General features: G+C 49.6%; 1 protein-coding gene across 7 annotated transcripts in view; it reads left to right on the plus strand.

Moving 5' to 3' along the window:
- The window catches only part of RBBP9 (RB binding protein 9, serine hydrolase), an 18,859-nt gene continuing 1,997 nt past the window's right edge, over window positions 1-16,862 (plus strand). Inside the window, exons 1-6 of one of the 7 annotated variants that reach the window (XM_079943784.1) lie at window positions 2,617-2,631; window positions 3,333-3,501; window positions 11,355-11,397; window positions 12,377-12,482; window positions 15,448-15,533; window positions 15,922-16,163. In XM_079943784.1, the coding sequence (XP_079799910.1) occupies window positions 3,475-3,501; window positions 11,355-11,397; window positions 12,377-12,482; window positions 15,448-15,533; window positions 15,922-16,148 (489 nt within the window). In that variant the 5' untranslated portion in view covers window positions 2,617-2,631; window positions 3,333-3,474 and the 3' untranslated portion in view covers window positions 16,149-16,163. Of the gene's footprint in view, window positions 1,433-2,616; window positions 2,632-3,332; window positions 3,502-7,134; window positions 7,669-11,354; window positions 11,398-12,376; window positions 12,592-15,447; window positions 15,534-15,921; window positions 16,164-16,862 lie in introns of those variants that run through there. The other 6 variants (XM_079943783.1, XM_079943786.1, XR_013831473.1 and 3 more) reach the window with 6 other exon arrangements.

Raw genomic sequence — 16,862 nt, forward strand, 5'->3', positions numbered from 1 at the left:
AACATGTATACATGGGAGAGACCTAGGGAAAATGAGTAACTTGCTAAAATGTTTCAAGTCCTCACCTTAAAAACCATCCTCAGCTAAAGACAAAAGAGGATATTGAGGTTGGGGAGTCAGTTATGGGAAGTCACCAGGAAAAGCGCAGTAAACAAGGTTAAGGTTGTTGAGCAGATTTAAGTCACTGCCTTCTCCACTGGTAACTTTATAGAGATGTGGCCATCCTCTTTCTAGTACAGAGAGGGAGACAACCTACAAATGGAGATTTCCCTTACCAATGTAAATGTGTCTTACAAAAGGATAATTCCTACTTGGCTAAGAGTTTTTTCCACATCTGCTGTTTCTTAGAAAATAACCAGCTTAAAATAATTGATACGGCAAGAGGCAATGAGAACAAAGCTTCTTTAAAAGATGTAATAATCCAATTTGTTAGAACTCTAAAGTTAGTAAACCATTTCATACTCTTACAACAGGTGAGGACCTTTGCGATTACAGCCATGAAGGCATACAGATGCACAAACACATAGAGTGTAAAACAAAGAATGTTATTTGCCATCCAATTCTATAAGGATCAAGCCATGAGCCACTGCAGCCGCTGACCTACAACACACGCTGAAAGGAATTCAGTACAAAAACCAGGATGAACCATTCAGTGTTTTGGATATACGGACCCCTAGATATGCTAGTGAACACAAGTTCATGTGCCTGACGCACAGCAAGGCCAAACAATATTGAAACGTCAGAGTTTAGGGCAGAGAAAGGTTTATCGAAGGGCTGTGCAAGGTAATGGGTGGCTCATGCCGCCCTAAAACCCGGAAATGCCCCGAAGGGTTTCAGCAAAGCTTTTTTTTTTTTTTTTTTTTAAAGAACTAATGTTTGAGTCCTAATTTTCTTTTGGTTTTTTGTTTTGTTTTTTGCCATGCCAGGCTGGTATTGACTGTTATTGGCTGATATTGACTATTTTATTAAGAACTATTTTGAAATCAGGAGTCCTCAACAAAGAAAACGGGTTGTGTTCTGCTTCTTTGAAACTAAAACATACTTTTCTATACAAATATCACTTAGTCTAGGTAAGAGATAACACATTCTGGGCATGTCACAGTCTGTCCCAAATAAGGGGGGCGGGGAATGGAAGCGCCAGCAAGAAGCAAGTAAAAGGTGACTTACACAGCTGCTGGAAACCCGCAAGGTTTGTCTGCGGCTGCCCTGTGCAGTAGGGAACCAGAAGCTCAGTGGGTGCGCTCTTGGCGCCCCGGAACTACAATTCCCGGAATGCCACGGGCAGGCTCCCCGGTCGCGCACGCGGTCTGAGCGCCTCAGGTCGGCTGCATTCATGGCGGCGCCCTGCAAGGCGGTGATCGTCCCCGGGAACGGGGGCGAGGATATGGCCACTCACGGCTGGTACAGCTGGGTGAAGAGGGAGCTGGAGCAGGTAGGAGACCCACCTCGCTGCACTGGGAGGTCTGGCTGGCGCGGGAGAGGCCGGAGGGCTCCCCGCTCCCACCCCCTTGTGCAGAGCCTGAGGGGACTGCGTTCTACTTTGGTGGGAATAAGACTGAATTGACGCCCTGCATTCAGTCTGTGCTTTTCCTGGAGTTTCTTTTCTGAGGAGAAGGGCCGAGAAAGGGCCCTTCCAGGGCGCGGCGCTGGGTTGCCACATTTGGGAGCGCCGCCTGGAGTTGGGCGCACAGCCTCCCGCCGCCCTGCCGTTGGGCTGGTGGAGGCCGCAGCGCTGTTAGGGTTCCATCAGTTTTCCTGTTTGCACTATTTCTTTTTGTAACCGTGGCCCCGTCTTAAGTATTTCCAATTGAGAAACGAAACCTCAGGAAACCGGAACTTAACCAGCCGCTCTCGCTTCTGTAACTACGCTTGCTGACCCCCCATTGTAATCATCCAACCAATCAGACGGCGACTAGTGTCTTTGTTTAAAGGTTAACCAATCAGTACTCCCCACCCCTGGAAAGTCCCGAATTTGATTGTACCTGTCTATGAAAGAGCTGAACTAAACTCCATCGGGACCTCTTAGCGCCACCGGCAACGAGTGCGCAGAGGTCCAGGTTCGAACCTGCAATAAATGACCCTTGCCGTTTGGCTTTGACTCTCGACTCTGGTGGTCTTGTGGAGGGGTCTCGCGACCGTGGGCATTTCATTTGGGGGCTCGTCCGGGATGCCCCCGAGCCCACCAGACATCAGGTCAACGGGTCATCGCTGACAACCGATCGGTAAGTAAGCCGGCTCAGGGTACCTTCTGTTTTGGGGACTAGGACAGTCCTGGCGGACGCGCTATAGGACACCTAGTCGGGTGTGGTTGGAGACGTCCACCACGACCCATCTGGGGCTGATAGCCCATCTGAAGCGCGCACGCGATAACCTCCCCTTCCTCCTTTTACAGGCTCCACTATTGGGACTGCTCTTAATCACTTTTGTTTTCAGAGTAACCTTCTCTAACCAATCTCTTCCAGGACCTAGACATGGGCCAAGCACAGAGTACCCCCCTCTCCCTCCTTCTCGCTAATTTCTGGGATGTAAAGTCCCGAGGACACAACCTCAGTCTGGACATCCGGAGAAGAAAACTAATTACCTTCTGCCGCTCTGAATGGCCAACTTTCGGGGTTGGCTGGCCCACCGAGGGTACCTTTTGTCTTCCTATAATCCTAAAAGTTAAATCTAGAGTTTTCTTGCCAGGAAAAGAAGGCCATCCAGACCAGATCCCCTACATCCTGGTATGGCAGGACCTGACAGAAAACCCACCTCCCTGGATGACCCCCTTTTTGTCATCAGGGTCATGTAAGATCCTTGCGGCCCGACCAACTAAACCTCCCAAGCCTCAGACCCCAACTGCACCCACACTCTCTGATAGCCAAGACCTCCTTCTCCTAGACCCCCCCCATATCAACCTCCTCCTTTGGCCCCACAACCGGCCCCCCTTCCTGCTCCTGGCCCTGCTCCTCTCCCCTTGGTAGAACCTCCTGCGGCGCCTCCCGAGGGGCCACCCAGGCCAGAACCGGAGGACCGAGAGGCAGAGGCACTACCGGTCCTCCTGCCCAATGAAAATAACTCCCATGGGCCGGCTGGACGCACCCGTGGACGCACTCAGCGCGCGCGACCCAGGGTTCCGCCATCCGGATTCCACCATAGCCCTACCCCTGCGAGAAATAGACCCTCCCGATGAGACAGGGAACCCCCGACTCCAGTATTGGCCATTCTCTACCAGTGACTTATATAATTGGAAAACCCAGAATGCCCGCTTCTCTGATAATCCTAAAGACTTGATAGCTCTTCTAGATAGCGTTATGTTCACTCATCAGCCCACCTGGGATGACTGCCAACAGCTCCTCCGGATCCTATTCACTACCGAAGAACGAGAGCGAATCCAGCTGGAGGCGAGAAAACTGGTTCCTGGAGATGATGGTCAACCCACCGCTAACCCTGGCCTCATCAATGCAGCCTTTCCCTTAACTCGCCCCCCGCAGGATGAATGGGACTATAACACCGGAGAAGGTAGGGGACGACTGCTCATTTATCGCCAGACTCTAATGGCGGGTCTCCGGGCTGCCGCGCGCAAGCCCACTAATTTGGCCAAGGTATATTCAATTATACAAGGTAAAACAGAAAGTCCCTCCTCTTACTTAGAAAGATTAATGGAAGCCTTTAGGCAGTATACCCCTATGGATCCAGAGGCCCCCGAAAATCAGGCTGCCATTGTAATGTCCTTCGTTAACTAGGCAGCCCCTGATATTAAAAAGAAACTCCAGAAATTAGAAGATCTGGAGGGCAAACAGATACAGGATCTACTCCGTATTGCCCAGCGCATCTTTAATAACCGAGACGCCCCAGAGGATAAACAACTTAAAGCCACTGAGAAAATGACTAAGGTCCTGGCCGCCATTGTTCAGAAAGATCAAGAGGGCCCCCCAGCCACTCGACCTCCCAGGCGACCATTGGACAGAGATCAATGTGCCTATTGCAGGGAAAAGGGCCACTGGGCTCGGGAATGCCCCAAGAAAAGGCAGCCGCGCCCCAACCAGGGGCAATGGCAACCGAAGGCCACCCCAGTCCTGTTTACACATGATGCAGAGTAGGGGGGACGGGGTTCGGACCCCCTCCCCGAACCCAGGGTAACCCTACAAGTGGAGGGGAAACCAGTCCAATTCCTGGTGGATACAGGGGCACAGCATTCGGTCTTGGTTAAGCCCCACGGGAAAGTTTCTAACAAATCCTCCTGGGTCCAGGGAGCTACGGGAGTCAAACATTACCCCTGGACCACTCAGAGAACTGTGAACTTGGGCACGGGAAGGGTAACCCATTCCTTTCTGGTCATTCCCGATAGCCCTTGCCCCTTACTGGGGAGAGACTTGCTCACTAAAATGGGAGCACAAATTCATTTTCGGCCAGAGGGGCCAATCGTAACAGACCCTCACGACCAACCCATATCTGTGCTCACCCTGAACTTGGAAGATGAGTACTGACTTCACCAGGAACCACCCTCCCAAAATCAAGATATAGAGTCATGGCTTCAGCAGTTCCCCGAAGCATGGGCAGAAACAGGTGGGATGGGACTAGCCAAACATCGCCCAGCCGTATTCATAGAGATCCTGCACGTGTCCGACAGTATCCCATGCCCCTAGAGGCCAAGACTGGTATCACTCCTCATATTCGCCGGCTTCTTGACCTGGGGATACTGCGTCCCTGCCAGTCGGCCTGGAATACACCCCTGCTGCCAGTCCGCAAACCTAACAGTAAAGACTACTGCCCAGTGCAGGACCTGAGGGAAGTTAACAGACGGGTCATAGACATCCATCCTACTGTGCCCAATCCATATACTCTTTTGAGCGCCCTTAGTCCAGGAAAACAATGGTATACTGTGCTGGACCTCAAAGATGCCTTTTTTAGTTTACCCTTGGCACCCAAAAGTCAAGAACTCTTTGCCTTCGAATGGTCGGATCCCGAGAGAGGCATAAACGGACAACTCACCTGGACCAGACTTCCCCAAGGATTCAAAAATTCGCCCACCTTGTTTGATGAGGCCCTACACGAGGATCTCAGTGAGTACCGGAGGCAAAACCCCAATGTAACCCTCCTGCAGCATGTTGATGATCTCTTAATAGCTGCTGAGACCGCTGAAGCCTGCCTGCAGGGAACCAGAAACCTCCTACAGACTCTCGGCACCCTGGGATACCGGGCCTCTGCCAAGAAAGCGCAGATCTGCAGGCCTGAGGTAACTTACCTGGGGTACCTATTGAAAGGGGGGCAACGATGGCTCACAGATGCACGGAAGGAAACCGTCCTCCGCATCCCCAGACCCACCACGCCTCGACAGGTGAGGGAATTTTTGGGGTCAGCGGGGTTCTGCCGTTTATGGATACCCAAATTTGCTGAAATGGCCAAACCACTATACTTAGCCACCAAAGAGCAGACGCCCTTTAAATGGACAGAGGAGGCTGAGCAATCATTTCAGCAGATCAAAACTGCCTTGCTATCCGCACCCGCCCTGGGTCTCCCTGATGTCTCCAAACCCTTCCACCTCTTTGTGGATGAAAGCAAAGGCATAACTAAGGCCGTGTTGACCCAGCCCCTCGGTCCTTGGCCCAGGCCTGTCGCTTACCTATCAAATAAATTGGACCCAGTGGCTGCCGGCTGGCCTCCTTGCCTCCGGATGATCGCCGCCACGGCCCTAATGGTAAAGGATGCTGACAAACTAACTATGGGACAGGAGTTGCATGTCACCACCCCCCACGCCATCGACGGGGTTCTCAAACAGCCTCCCGACCGATGGATGAGCAATGCTCGACTGGTCCACTACCAGGGTCTACTGTTAAATCCCCTCAGAATCAGCTACACTCCACCGCAGGCATTAAACCCTGCCTCCCTATTACCTGACCCAGATTTGGACTCCCCACTCCGTGACTGCAGAGGTACTGGCCCAGATCCATGGGGTTCGGGAAGACCTACGTGACCAGCCCCTACCGGATGCACAAGTCACATGGTTCACTGACGGCAGCAGCTTTGTCTAGCAAGGTCAGAGGTATGCGGGGGCAGCGGTAACATCAGAAACTGAGGTGATATGGGCAGAGACTCTCCCCCCGGGGACCTCAGCCCAAAAAGCTGAATTAATTGCCCTGACCCAAGCTCTCAAGATGAGCAAAGGCCAAAAAGCCACCATATATACAGACAGCCGGTATGCTTTCGCTACCGCACATATACATGGGGCAATATACCGAGAGCGGGGACTACTCACAGCAGAGGGCAAAGGCATCAAGAACAAAGAGGAAATCCTGGCCTTGCTAGCGGCCGTATGGGAACCCAAAAAGCTAGCCATTGTACACTGCCCGGGGCATCAAAAACCCACGAATCCAGTCGCCCGAGGCAACAATTTGGCAGACCAGACGGCTCGAAAGGCGGCACACACTCCAATACCATTACTTCCCCTGCAACTGCCGGATCCAGGGCCCCGGGAAATACCGCCCCAACCGGACTACTCGGAGGATGACATCAGATGGATGAGCAAGCTCCCTCTAACCCAGGTTAGAGACGGATGGTGACGGGACGCTAAGAACAATATCCTCCTTCCTGAGAAACTAGGAACCCTGGTCCTTGAACGGATCCACCGTAGCACCCACTTGGGCGCCCGACGGCTACAGGATCTCATCAGGCAGACTGGACTTAAAAATGTCTCCGAGAAGACTGAACGACTGGTTGCTGACTGTGCAGTCTGCCAACTCCATAATGCCAGTACCCACCCGTCAACCACTGGCATCCGGGAAAGAGGAAACCAGCCCGGAGCCTACTGGGAAGTGGACTTTACGAAGGTAAAGCCTGGCAAATATGGGTATAAATATTTACTGGTGTTTATAGATACCTTTTCAGGTTGGACTGAGGCATTCCCAACCAAGAATGAGACTGCACAAATAGTAGCTAAGAAACTACTAGAAGAGATCCTGCCCAGGAATGGCTTTCCAGTTATGATAGGGTCTGACAACGGGCCAGCCTTCGTTTGTAAGGTAAGTCAAGATCTGGCTTCCATACTTGGGGCTAATTGGAAATTACATTGTGCATACCGCCCCCCGAGTTCAGGACAGGTAGAAAGAATGAATAGAACTCTAAAAGAGACCTTGACTAAATTGACCATGGAGACTGGCGCTAACTGGGTAGTCCTACTCCCCTACGCTCTGTTTAGGGTGCGAAATTCCCCCTATAAGCTAGGATTTACTCCCTACGAAATAATGCATGGTAGGCCTCCTCCTATCATCCCTAACCTAAAGACTAACCTTATCCAATTGGACCCAGAAAATAATCTCCTGTCTTCCCTCCAAGCCTTACAGCGGACACACGAGACAATCTGGCCCAAACTAAAAGAGCTATATGCAACAGGACCCCCGCCTACTCCACACCAGCTCCGGCCAGGTGACTGGGTCCTTGTCAAACGCCATCGACAAGAGACCCTAGAACCCAGGTGGAAAGGACCTTACCAGATCATCCTGACAACGCCGACGGCCATCAAGGTGGACAGCATAGCTGCCTGGATCCATTACACCCACGTCAAGCTGGTGGACCCATTTTCTGACCTCATCAAGTCCACTAAAGCTGACGTCACCTGGACGGTGGACCGGAATAAGGACAATCCCTTCAAACTGACCTTGTGCCGTACCCTCCCCCATGATGACCAAGGTACTGCTGATAGCCCTAATAATAGTCCTAACCCTCAACCCTCGGGCCACGAGGGGAGGACTCGGCCCTTCCCCCGATAAGAATACTTTAATACAACAACTATATGGTGCACCGTGCGAGTGCAGGGGAGGTACTATGGAGACTCCTGAGGTTCCCCGAGGGTATGCTCATATGCAGGACTGCGGGGGAATAACTGCATACCTTGTTCAGGAATATAAGGGCACCGGGGCCTCTCAAAGCTGGCAATGCTACCATAAGCCTAAGCCACTCCCCCCTCGAGCCACTTGCCCCTGTTCTACCTTCCAGGAATCAATGCATAGCATGTGCTATTCCTCTTACCAGCAATGTATAGGGGCCAATAACAAGACTTATTTCACAGCCATACTACAGAATAATAAAAGCCCCACCATTAGTGAGGGTAATAAATATCTTCAGGCTGGATGCACTGGCACCCCCGGGACCCCAGTATGCTGGAATACCAGGGCCCCCACACATATGTCAGACGGTGGGGGGCCCCAGGACGCAGTGCGCCAGATAGAAACCCGAAGACAAATAGAAGAGGTCTATCGGCATCTGTACCCACAGCTCAACTACCACCCCCTAATTCTCCCTAAGGTCAATCCCTCTGAATTGGACCCCCAGACCATGACTATACTAGAAGCTACTTTTACACTTTTGAATGCCACCAACCCCCACTTAGCACAGGATTGCTGGCTCTGCCTTCCTCAAGGACCGCCCCGCCCTATAGCCATCCCCACCTTCGCCAATTTAAACATCAGCGAACGATGTAACCCTACTTTACTCCCCGAGCCGTTCCCCATACAATTTTCAAAATTTTCAACCACCTTTAATACCTCATGCTTTGTCAAGAACGATTCCCTCTCTAACGCCAGTATTGACTTGGGAATCCTTTCATCCACTGGATGTAGTCAGTATATCCCCGTGAACTCTTCCCTCTGTAGTCCTAACACCACTGTTTTTGTCTGTGGAAATAACCTAGCATACACCTATTTACCCCCGAATTGGACAGGGGTCTGCAAGCTAGCCACCCTCCTCCCCAATGTAGACCTAATCTCGGGAGACACCCCATTGCCCATTCCCAGCTTTGACCTTTGGGCAGGGAGAACCAAACGAGCCATTACAGCCATACCCCTCCTGGTAGGATTAGGAATTACAGGAGCTGTGGCCACAGGAAGTACAGGTCTTGGGGTCTCCCTTCACTCCTATAATCAGCTGTCTAGGCAATTAATAGAAGATGTAGAAGCCCTCTCTGGTACCATTCAGGACTCACAGGACCAATTAGATTCATTGGCCGAGGTAGTCCTACAGAATAGGAGGGGCTCAGACTTGCTGACAGCTGAACAGGGTGGGATATGCCTCGCCCTAAAAGAAAAATGTTGTTTCTATGCAAATAAATCAGGCGTTGTAAGAACCAAGATCCACCAGCTCCAGGAAGACCTAGCTCGCCGCCGGCAGGAATTAGCGGATAATCCCCTTCGGTCAGGATTTCATGGAATGCTTCCCTTCCTCCTCCCCATCCTGGGCCCTCTGCTATGCCTCCTTCTCCTCTTCACTATAGGCCCCTGTATACTCAGTAGAGTCATAGATTTTGTCCGAGAAAAAATAAATGCAGTTCAGCTAATGGTATTAACACAATATCAGCCCAACGAGGCCTTAGAAATTGAAGAAACTGAGCCTTAAGGACCCAAGATTGGCTCCTCTGGTTCATGAGAAAGGGGGGAATGAGGGGACTGCGTTCTACTTTGGTGGGAATAAGACTGAATTGACGCCCTGCATTCAGTCTGTGCTTTTCCTGGAGTTTCTTTTCTGAGGAGAAGGGCCGAGAAAGGGCCCTTCCAGGGCGCGGCGCTGGGTTGCCACATTTGGGAGCGCCGCCTGGAGTTGGGCGCACAGCCTCCCGCCGCCCTGCCGTTGGGCTGGTGGAGGCCGCAGCGCTGTTAGGGTTCCATCAGTTTTCCTGTTTGCACTATTTCTTTTTGTAACCGTGGCCCCGTCTTAAGTATTTCCAATTGAGAAACGAAACCTCAGGAAACCGGAACTTAACCAGCCGCTCTCGCTTCTGTAACTACGCTTGCTGACCCCCCCTTGTAATCATCCAACCAATCAGACGGCGACTAGTGTCTTTGTTTAAAGGTTAACCAATCAGTACTCTCCACCCCTGGAAAGTCCCGAATTTGATTGTACCTGTCTATGAAAGAGCTGAACTAAACTCCATCGGGACCTCTTAGCGCCACCGGCAACGAGTGCGCAGAGGTCCAGGTTCGAACCTGCAATAAATGACCCTTGCCGTTTGGCTTTGACTCTCGACTCTGGTGGTCTTGTGGAGGGGTCTCGCGACCGTGGGCATTTCAAGCCCTGCTGGGAACCCCGTCTTAGACTCTACAAGTAGTGGAGGAAGTTCGGCTGGTGAAACAGCCAGGAGGGCTCCTCTCAGGGCTCAGAGTACAAGCTCCACCTCTAGAAACTGGAGACCGAGCCCGCTCCCCGTATCTGCTGCGGGTTCAGATATGGGACTCCCAGATAATTCTACACCAATCTTCTCTGCTCTCTGTCTCGGATTTTTTTTTTTTTTTTTTTGCGGTACGCGGGCCTCTCACTGTTGTGGCCCCTCCCGCTGCGGAGCACAGGCCCCGGACGCGCAGGCTCAGCGGCCATGGCTCACGGGCCCAGCCGCTCTGCGGCGTGTGGGATCTTCCCGGACCGGGGCACGAACCTGTGTCCCCTGCATCGGCAGGCGGACTCTCAACCACTGCGCCACCAGGGAAGCACCTGTCTCGCATTTTTAAACATTTTAATATGTAATATTGATATTTACAAAGGATGTATGTAACACGTACATACATTATGAAGTATAATGTAACCAGTACTTGAGGGTCCCTCACCAAACTGAAATCTAGGAACATTATCAATACCTTCAGAGCCACCTGTAAGTCCCTCCATCCCGTTTCCCTGCCGTATGACATTTTAGAAGTTTGTTTTGCTTTTAAAACTTAATTTAAAAAATTAATTAATGTACTGTTCAACCTATGTATGTATCCTTTAAGCAATATATTGTTAAATTTGGCCTCTTTGTGAGCTTTATAAAAATGGCATCTAACTGCGGGCTGTCTTGTGCATCTTGATTTTTTTTTTAAACGTTCTTCCATAACTAGGCAATAAGACTGTTTCCTGAGTTGCCAACCTCTAGAGCTCTAGACTGGGTCTCTAGAATAAAATTCCAGGCTTGTGGCTGAGAGCCATGGCTAGAGCTACAAACCAAAAGGTCAGGGCTGCAGCTGTCCAAGAGGATTGGATCTCCAACTTTCTGTACCACATTTAACCTACTCCCTGGAGCATAGTCTGATTGGCTCCAGGTCAGTTTGTCTAGAATCTGCTATGCCCTCTCTATATGTATATGCCAGCGGTGATAAATGTACATGTGCAGTTGCACATATGAAGAGATCTGCGGAGCTGGCTAGATAGAGAACTACAGACAGATGGAGTTTATGAGGAGGGATTGTATATTCATATGTAATCCTGTAGCACTTACCCCACTTCATTTCATGATATAAACAACTACTTACTGAATTGTTAAAGCTCATATCAGGTGTCTCATTTCTTATTAGCAAAGTATTAGTTGTAATTAAGCTCTTTATTATACTTTTTTTCTCCCTCTCATATCGTAGATACCTGGTTTCCAGTGTTTGGCTGAAAACATGCCTGACCCAAGTAAGTTTTTTAAATGTGTCTTTAAAAAGCCTCCTCTTGTTGGGTTTTGATCTTGTCATTTTCCGGTAGAGAAGAGGAATATCCTAGCAGAGAAGCCTAAGGGAATACATACCTCAGAGTGAATGATGGCAAGTATTTGGGGGAGGAGGATGCAAACGAAAAAACATGATAGAAAATTATGGTAAGGATCAAGAAGAGCACCTGGGCTCGGAAGAATTTAATTTTCAACTTTGTAAGCAACGGATTTTCCCTTCTATAAGTCAAATCTTTTCAGGCAAAATTTATGGGTGTTTCATTTGAGGCAGAGGTATGACAAAACTTACAGCATCTCTATGAGATCCTAATATTAGAAAATGTAACGTGGCCCCTTCTGTTCTGAGTGCCTATGAGTTGTCTCAGGAATTTCCTTTTTGGGAAGAAAGAAAATATGTGGACATCAACTTGAGAAACAATATTGTCAAGAGGATTTTTGTTTTTAAGTTGGAAAGTTTACATTAAACTTCAGAGTTATATTTTATTTTCTTAGTATTTCCTTTCAAGAAAATGCTAAAAAATAAAAACAAAACTATTTACCAAAACTACAGATTTGAGTCTTTCAGACAGCAACACATAAAACTTTGGCCCTGGGCTTCCCTGGTGGCGCAGTGGTTGAGAGTCCGCCTGCCGATGCAGGGGACATGGGGTTCGTGCCCCGGTCCGGGAGGATCCCACATGCCGCGGAGCGGCTGGGCCCGTGAGCCATGGCCGCTGAGACTGCGCGTCCAGAGCCTATGCTCCGCAACGGGAGAGGCCACAACAGTGAGAGGCCCTTTTACCACACAAAAAAACAAACAAAAAAAACTTTGGCCCTATTAAAACAGCCCCATCCCCCATTGCGGTCCTGCGGTTTGCTGAATGGTCCTCTGTTAGAAAGGTGGGCAGCGCTGGACTGAGACTGTCCCTGTTGAGTGACGGACTCTTTCTTTCCCCTGAACCTTAGTCACAGCTCGAGAGAGCATCTGGCTGCCCTTCATGGAGACGGAGCTGCACTGTGACGAGGAGACCATCATCATAGGCCACAGTTCTGGGGCCATTGCAGCCATGAGGTGTGGTCCTTATTGAATTGTCACCATCCCCCCTACCCCTGTGGGCTCCAGTCAAGCTTGCTTGGGAAATACTTCGTGCACATCTTAAGTTTACACTGCAGAGGAGACAGTGAGTAGTAAAATGATCTGTCCTAATTCCTTCCTGGTTTGATTAGTGGATTAAAAAGATACTTTGCTCTTACTGGGATACAGTGACCCTTTTAAAACACAAGTGCCTCCGAACCCCAGCAGCTCCCGTCACCCTCAGAAGAACTTCTCAGCCTTCAAGCCCCCCGCCCCCCGCCCCCCATGTCGTCTCCCGTCTCCCCTTCGCTGCCCCCAGCCTGGTTTACAGACCTCAGTGCAGTTCCTTGAACACGCCGAGCTTGTGCCTTTCTTAGGCCTGTGCTTGCCGCTGTTCTACTTGGACTCTCTGTCCCCAGACACCTGCATGGCCTTCTCCTCTCTAGGTCTCTGCTCCACGTCCCCTTTCAGTGAGGCCTTATGTAATCACTCCACGTGAAACAGCAGCCTCACCCCACCGAATCTTACCCCCTTTATATCTTATGACCCCCCCTTATTATCTGTAGCACTTTTCACCACCTGACATTCTATTCATTTCTTGTCTCCTGCCAGTCAAATGTAAGCTCCATGAGGGTGGGGCTTTGTTCATTCTGACACGAAACCCCGGTGCCTGGCAGAGTGTCTGGCATACGGTAGGTGCTGATAACTCCCCATTGGAGGGTGGAGGCTGCTACCCGCACTGCCCTCCACTCCCCTCCCCCCCCCGCCAGCCCCAGCCCCCGCCCCCAGGGTTCATGGGTGCCTCCCTGCTGCTCCCCATTAGAACGTCACCCTGCAGGCTTATAAGGCCTGGAATGTAAGGATGGAGCTGGCTGAATAGCCTGTTAGGGTTGGGTTTCCTCTGTATTTGCGAGGCTAGATGACAAAGGATTATGGGGGTTTTTTTGTTTTAATTAATTAATTAATTTTTTGCTGCGTTGGGTCTTCGTAGCGGTGCGCGGGCTTCTCGTTGCAGTGGCTTCTCTTGTTGCAGAGCACGGGCTCTGGGCGCGCGGGCTTCAGTAGTTGTGGTGTGTGGTCTTCAGTAGTTGTGGCACTTGGGCTCAGTAGTTGTGGCACACAGGCTTAGTTGCTCTGGGGCATGTGGGATCTTCCCGGACCAGGGCTCGAACCTGTGTCCCCTGCATTGGCAAGCGGATTCTTAACCACTGTGCCACCAGGGAAGTCCCAGGATTATGGTTTTTGTGTGGCTTCTTGCCCCCAGCAGCCCCTCAGGATGTCACGTGAATCGATTGTCAGAGAAATCTTGCCAAGTTCCATAACCTTTCAGCCACACCTGTGGAAGCTACAAGAATAATGCTTTCCTATGTGGACCTACAGAATTGTGGTACATAGTGTTTATAAGCTGCCAGGGGTTGTCCGGAAAATGAAGAAAGCCCTTTATGCTGAAATCTGTGCTAACCCAAGGCCAACTAAATTTTTCTCAGGCCGCTTGGCTAATAACGATGTGGCTTCTTTTAAAGACTCCTGAAATTTATTGTAGGATTGTCAGGAACCTTCTAAAAATTAACTTCTAAAGTTAAGGTAGGCAAGGAGAAAACCAGATGCTAAAGCCATGGGGCCTAAGATCATAGGGGAACAGGATGCAGAGGACTACCCCACAGTTACTTATTAATCACAAGGGGGAATTGTGTCTTTACAGTGGAGGGATCTGAGGGGTATCACCCTAGGGAATCTGACAGTCTCAGCAGTAATGGGACAAACTGGCATCGTGTGCCCATCGTTGTGGAGGAGTGGGAAGGACACAACATTGCCTACGTAATGGTCTTGCCAAGTGTTTCACCTCAGCCTAATCATGAGGAAACAAGTTCAGTTTAGGGGATAACGTACAAGAAAATGGGCCTAAAATTCTTAAAAGTCGTCAATCTCATTTAAAACAAATTTAAAAGTGATTGAAGAGTCATGAAACCAAACGCGTGATCTTTGACCAGATCTAGGATTGAAAAGATGTTTTAAAGAACAGTTTGGTACAACTAGGGAAAAATGAATACAGGTAATGTTACTGTCTTGGTGCTAAATTTATTAGGTGTAAGAATGATACTGTCGTTACATAAGAGCACAGCCGTGTTCTTAGGGGATACGTTGTAAAGTATTTAGGGGTGAACTGTAGCAAAATTAACGAATCTGGGTGCTTGTTCTCACTTTTCGGTAAGTTTGACATTTTTCAAAGCAAAAGATTGGGGAAAAAGTTTAGGCACGAGAACAAAATACCAACCCTAAACCTTGCCTGGCACCAAGGCCTCCTAGAGCTCTTACCTTTCTAGGTCCTTCCTTAGCCCTGGCCTTTGCTCAGTGAGAGAACTGTCTACAGTTAGCTGAGTGTCTGTTTGCCGGGCACTGTTCTAGGGAACAGGGTCACAAAAATCGAGAAGGCTCAGACCTGCCCTTGAGGGATGCCCTTGGGGGACAGAGGTAAGACAACGCAAACAAGCGTGTGTGAGAGAGGCACAGTTCTGGGACGGTACAGTCACAGACCACTTGCATCTGTCACCTGGGCTGGGGAGGTGTCACGCCTTAGAATGCAGATTCCTTTGCCTCACTCACAATCCTCTGAATCAGATGCTCCGGGCTGAGCCTGGGAATCCACATGTTAACCAACCAAGTAATGCCGACGAATGCACACATCAAAGGGAATGATTACACTTTTTATGTTTATTCAGAAAGAATTATGGAAGAGGTTTGCACTACCTTGAAAACAGAGTAGAAACTCAGGTAGCCCAGGTGAGGTGATTAACCACCGGGCTCATATTTCTGCATTTTCCTTGCTCTTTTTCCTACTAACCTCAGCAGCCTATAGCATGTGCTTTCTGTAAGCTAAATCAAATGAGTTTTGGATGGCTTACTGACTTTCTGGGACCAGATTTAACATTAAACATCAGCTACACCATTCCTCTCGCTCCAGGTACGCAGAGACCCACCGGGTGTGTGCTATCGTGTTAGTGTCTGCGTACACGTCTGACCTGGGGGATGACAACGAACGGGCAAGCGGTAAGTCTGAAGGCAGAAACCGGAAGAGCCCTTCCTATAGCCACGGGGCTGCACGCTCAGGTAGTAAAACAGCACTGTCTTCCAACAGGTTAACACAAAATCTAACAGCACATGAGGAATATTTACCACCCATCTTTAGGTATAAGTTAGGCACTTAGAGAGGGCAGTGAGCCACTATCTAACCTGTAGTCTAGAACTGAACCCCTGAGCCCTAGCCTCTCCCTTCACCAGTAGCTATGGTATCAAGCCCTACGGATCTGAAAACTGAAGAAGGGCTTCTAACTCAACACTTGGGCTCTGATTCTCTGAGTCTCTTCCATGGTCCTCACTAGAGTGGTGAGAATGGAAAGTATCCATGACACTGAGAGGTTGTGTGTTCTTCTCATAGGATACTTCAGCCGCCCCTGGCAGTGGGAGAAGATCAAAGCCAACTGCCCTCACATTGTGCAGTTTGGCTCCACCGACGATCCTTTCCTTCCTTGGAAGGAACAACAAGAAGTGGCCAACAGGTTGGAAGCCAAATTGTACAGATTCACTGACCGTGGCCATTTCCAGAACACAGAGTTTCATGAATTGGTTAGTGTGGTCAAGTCCATGCTGAAAGTGCCAGGATAGCCAGGGTCGTTCCTGCTGTTGTGCGTAAGGACATGGGAGTCGGGCAACGATCAGGTTATGAACAGATGACAATCATCCATTATCAGATGAATAGCGGGCCTGCAAACCAGATCAAATTAAGGTCCAAAACACACACACGTTTCAATATTCAAACTAACTTACAAACAGTATTTTCATTTTCCATAGAACCTACATCTCCTCAAATTGCTCTGACCAAAAACAGTATTTTTCCCATTTAATAAGGGACGTGGGACAGCTTAACCGCCCTTACCTATACAAAGTGAATAAGACACAAATGAAACCCAGGTTTCCTGATCCCTAGTCCAGATTAAAACTAAACAGGTTTCATGTTATGCTGTAGGAGTTGCATCATAACATGTCCTTAACATGTTGAGAGAGTGACAGACAAGGAGGTTGAGGCAAGGGTCTGCAGGGTCAGGCAGGGATCGGTCTAAGACCAGACTGGCAAGGATTAGGGCGACAGGGAGAACTACTGCTGGGCCCTGTCTGGATTGTTGCCATGTGGGAATTTGACAAGGCATTGCCAGTTTTCTGATTTTCAAGGAAAGAAATTAATACACTTTTGTATTTAGGGACCATAAGTGTATGTATATGTAATCCACATGTACATGAATTACGTTCAGTCCACAGACATATGGGTGGTTAGTTGGCAACTACAGCGTAAATAAAAAATTTGCAAACACAGCAAGACAC

The sequence above is a fragment of the Stenella coeruleoalba genome (assembly GCF_951394435.1).
Source record: "Stenella coeruleoalba genome assembly, chromosome: 15".
NCBI classification, from domain to species: domain Eukaryota; kingdom Metazoa; phylum Chordata; class Mammalia; order Artiodactyla; family Delphinidae; genus Stenella; species Stenella coeruleoalba.